This window comes from Chlorella variabilis (genome assembly GCF_000147415.1).
Source record: "Chlorella variabilis unplaced genomic scaffold CHLNCscaffold_34, whole genome shotgun sequence".
Classification (NCBI taxonomy): domain Eukaryota; kingdom Viridiplantae; phylum Chlorophyta; class Trebouxiophyceae; order Chlorellales; family Chlorellaceae; genus Chlorella; species Chlorella variabilis.
This window is the reverse complement of record NW_005435054.1, coordinates 217175-221372: the sequence shown is the minus strand read 5'-3', so window position 1 is coordinate 221372 and position 4198 is coordinate 217175. Positions and strand designations below refer to the sequence as shown.

At 69.0% G+C, this 4198-nt stretch overlaps 1 protein-coding gene across 1 annotated transcript in view; it reads right to left on the bottom strand.

The window, feature by feature from the left end:
• CHLNCDRAFT_141447 (hypothetical protein) overlaps window positions 1-4198 on the bottom strand; it is a gene marked incomplete at both ends in the record, with an annotated part of 11994 nt that overhangs the window by 4487 nt on the left and 3309 nt on the right. The window contains 9 exons of the mRNA XM_005843116.1: window positions 231-319; window positions 686-799; window positions 1056-1184; window positions 1498-1617; window positions 1932-2104; window positions 2466-2621; window positions 2993-3089; window positions 3378-3467; window positions 3919-4011. Coding sequence (XP_005843178.1) covers window positions 231-319; window positions 686-799; window positions 1056-1184; window positions 1498-1617; window positions 1932-2104; window positions 2466-2621; window positions 2993-3089; window positions 3378-3467; window positions 3919-4011 — 1061 coding nt within the window. The remainder of the gene's footprint in view (window positions 1-230; window positions 320-685; window positions 800-1055; window positions 1185-1497; window positions 1618-1931; window positions 2105-2465; window positions 2622-2992; window positions 3090-3377; window positions 3468-3918; window positions 4012-4198) is intronic.

Below are 4198 nucleotides of genomic sequence, written 5' to 3'. Positions count from 1 at the left end.
ACGTGTCGGCGGCGGCGAGGGCGGCGACTGCAACAAGAGGGGTGGTGGTGGCAGTCCGCGGCACGGTTGCAGGGCTGGCAAAGCATGTTGCAAAGCATGCATACAGGCTGAGGCAGGCGCAGCTTGGCTACACAGTACACCAGGGGCAGAAGCTGTACTGGCATGCGTCAGGGCAGGCATCTGGCGGGCAGCCTCCAGGCACAAGCGACAGCAGCACGCGAGGCCCGCACCTGCGGCGGCGGCGGACGCGGCGGCGGCAGGAGCGGCGGCGGCGGGAGCGGAGGCAGCGAGGGCGGCGCCGGGGGCGGAGGCCGGACGACTGCGGCGGGAGCAAGCGGGTGCGCGGGGAAGGGCGCAAGGCAGGGACTTGTGTAATGGCATGCACGCTGTAGCGACTCCCACCGGCGCGCAGCGCAGCACAACGGCCGTGCGGAATCAGTACAAACAAGCAAGTACTGCTGAGCGGGCGGTGTCCACGGCAGCACGCGGCAGCAGCACGCCGCCACGCAGAGGCAGAGCGGCATGCCAGGCACGCCACGCCAGCAGCAGCGGCGCCGCAACAGGCCGGAAGCGGCACAGTGCCAGCAGCACACGCAAGCGGTACAGCAGTGCCAAAGCAACACAGGCAAGCGTTCCACGCAAGCAGTACAGAGGCAGTACAATCGAGCGGTACGGCCGCACGCACCCGTCCCAGACTCGACCCATCGAAGGTCTGCCGCCTGCGTGTTGCTGGTGCAGGGGCAGGCGGGGCCCTCAGCCTCCTCCTCGCCCTCGGCGGCGGCACACTCTGCTGCATCGCCTGCAGGCAGGCAGGCAGGCGCGGGAGGGAGGGAGGGAGGGAAAGCGGTGTGGGCGTGAGCGGCAGCTGTCGCGGGGCACGCAGAGCTGCGGCGGAGTCCCCGGCACAGCACAGCACGGCATGCGCAAACCACCACAACCACAGCAACCTAACAGTGCACATGCATCCTTCGGGGGGATGCATGTACAACACACACACGCAACAATCACAATGCTGGCGTGTTTAGCTCAAAAACTGAAAGGCCGCCCCCGCGCACCGCTCCACAGCAGGCAGGTGGGCGGCACGAGGGCGGCGGCGCCGCATTCGACATAGATGTAGAGCGGCATGGAATCCTCCGGATAAGTGATGTACAGGTAGCGGGCGCAGCGCGGGTCCTCCTTGCACACTGCGGTACAAGCGGTACACCAGGGGCGGGACATGCGTGGCGTGCGAGCAGTACGGCCGGTGCGGGCGGTACCAAGGGGCGGTACATGAACCGCAGGCGCAGCCGAGCGCGGCTGGGGCGCAGCGGCGGCGCGGCCGACCGCAGCGTGTGGGCTGGCAGCTGGCGCCGGCGCCTCAAAAGGCCCAGCCAGCCCACAAGCTGGCGCTCACACGGCGGGCCGCTGCTCCCACGCAGCAGCGCAGCGGAGGCGCGGAAGCCCGGGTACCATGGCAGTACATCAGCAGTACAGCAGCACCATAGCAGTACGACTCACTTGTGGTGCACTCCTCCTTGCTCCTGACCTGGGGCTGGTTGAAGGGGTCGAGGAAAGCGTGCCAGCTGGCGCCGGCGGTGCCAAACAGGCGCACCTCGCCGCGGCGGCGCTCGAGCCCGTCTGCGGCAGGCAGGGAGGGGAAGAGAGTGGGGCGCAGAGTGGTGGGACTAGGTGGGGGGGGCCGGCGAGGATGCTGGTTGCTAGAGGGGGCTTACTAGGACAGTGAGCGGCAGCATGGCTGCGAGCAGGGAGCAGCAAGCGAGGGCAGGAGCAGGCGAGCAGCGGCGGCGCCAGCGGGGCAGCACACGAGCCGCCCTCTGCTGGCAGGCAGGAGCATAGGCTCGGGAAGGTGGCTGGAAGGTGGCCGGAAGGTGGCTGGAAGGTGACAGGCAAGGCAGAAGTAGGGCATGCAGGCCGGCCGCCGGGGGGCTCACCGGGAGGTGGCGCCGGCGGAGGCGGCGCGGGCGGCGGCGCGTCGCCCACGAGCGGCGGCGAGGGTGGCGGCGAGGGTGGGGAGGGTGGGGGTGGAGGCGGGGAGGGCGGCGGCCAGGGTCGTGTGGACAGAAGCAGCTCCAGCGCCACGCCGGCGTTGAGCATCCCCCCAGTGCTGCGGGGAAGACGGGTGGAGAGAGCAGGGGAGCGAGGGGAGGGTGAGCCAAAACCCCAGTAAGCAGGCAAAGAAGTGTGCTGTGCTTAATGCTGAAGCCATGCAAGCCCTGCTTGCCGCACCATGGCCTGCCCAGCCTGCTGCCACCCACACCCGGGCGGCAGCCTGGCTGGCATCGTGGCCGCAGGCCTGCCCGCGCGCCCGCCACCCAGCCGCACGGCATGCCCGCCCCAGTTTTCGAGGTGTTGGTCTGGTAGGGGCAGCCCCACAGCAGGCAGCAGCCCCGCATGCTGACGAACAATTTTTGCGTTATCGGCTGAAACAATGTATATAGTAGATATTTATGCTGGTACAATCTCACCTGGTGTAGGGCGGCAGCAGGTCCTGGTAAGGTACCGTGGTGGAAAGGATGGCCTGCCTGACCTCTGCATAGCTGGCGGGCCGCCCGCGCGCCGCCGCCGCCGCAAACAGCAGCGCCGCGGCGGCCGACACCTGGGGACAGGCAAAGCTGGTGCCCCTGCGGTGTGGGCGGCGGGGTGGGGCGGCAGAGGGAAGGGGAGGAGGGGCTGGGTGAGGGGCGGGGGTCGCTCTCTCTCTCTCACAGAAACCTCTCAAGCCCCGGGGTTTCCCGGGAACCTTCCTGGGCAGCCCACGGCACAGCAAACAGGGCAAACTGGCAACTTCAAAGGGAAGGTGCATCAGACGAGGGCCGGCCCGGCCGGCCACGCCCACACACACGCAGGCAGGCGGGCAGGCGGGCGGGCGGGCAGGCGGGCAGGCGGGCAGGCAGGCAGGCAGGCAGGCAGAAAGACCAGCACACAGCGCAGCACAGCAGACACATCACAGCGCAGCGCAGCAGGCACAGCGCAGCAGCTTTCGGCCACTCACGACGCCGCCACGTATCGCTCGTCGGAGGTCGCGTTGTAAGAGGTGGTGGCGACGTTGTGCCCCGGCGTGCTGCCACCCAGCGCCATCAGCTGCACCACTGCAAGGGGGAGGGGCGCAGGCCGCGCAGCGCGGGCGGGCGGGCGGGCGGGTTTAGGCAGAGCAGCATGGAGCGAGGGGGGTGGGGAAGCGGGCAAAGGATGCCCGTCCCCCGCACGCGCAGACACCGCGGCGCCATGCCCGCCCGTTTCTGGTTCACTGCACCCCGCTCCCGTTTCCCGGCGCCTGGCCGCGGCGCCACGACGCCCCGCGACGTGCCGCTCTCCCCGCAGCGCCGGGGCCCCAGCCCCCGCCACCCGCTCGCCTCCCCGCCCTGCCCCGTCCTCACCGCTGCTGCCGATGTTTGAGCCGGCGCCGCCGACCGAGCCGGACCAACGCACAATCACGTTGTCTGGGACAGAGACCATCGCCGCTCCCACTGCAGGAGGAGGCAGGCAGGCAGCACGGCAGTCAATCAGTCAGTCAGGCAGGCAGGCAGGCAGGCCAGCCGGCGGCAGCCCAGGCGGGTGCCTCCTGCCTCACGGGCTCCGCACCACAACGTTGCCACAGCGGGATCCAACCACATGCGCACATGCACACCCACTGCAACACCACACCCAAGCAGAAGCAGGGGAAGCAGCAGGAGCAGAGGCAGAAGGAAGGAGGCGGCGAGGATACGGGAGGTGAAGAGGAACGCGTGGTTTGTGCACGCCACACCCACACCACCCACACCCCACCCAACCACACCACACCCAACCAAAGAGGCAGAGACAGAGACAGAGGCGGAGGCGGAGGCAAAGGCAAAGGCGGAGGCAGGGGCAGACAGAGGCAGAGACAGACACCACACCACACCACACCAGCACCAGCACCACACCACAACAACCACCCACCCGTGATCACATGATCCATGCCGTACTTGGCGTGCGACAGTCCCGCAGGGTACACCCAGTTGGAGTAGTACCAGTTGTTGTAGCTGTGGCCGTCTGCGGTACAGGGGGCGGTACGGTACGCATGCAAGGATACTGTGCCCACCGCTGTGTGCAGGGCAGCGCAGCAAACGAACGCAGCACAGAGCACAGCACCCTACAGCACCCCCCTGCGCCCGCCCCTCGTTCCCGCCGCGCACCGTTGCCCGCCGCGGCCACCAGCAGGCCGCCGGCGGCGCGGATC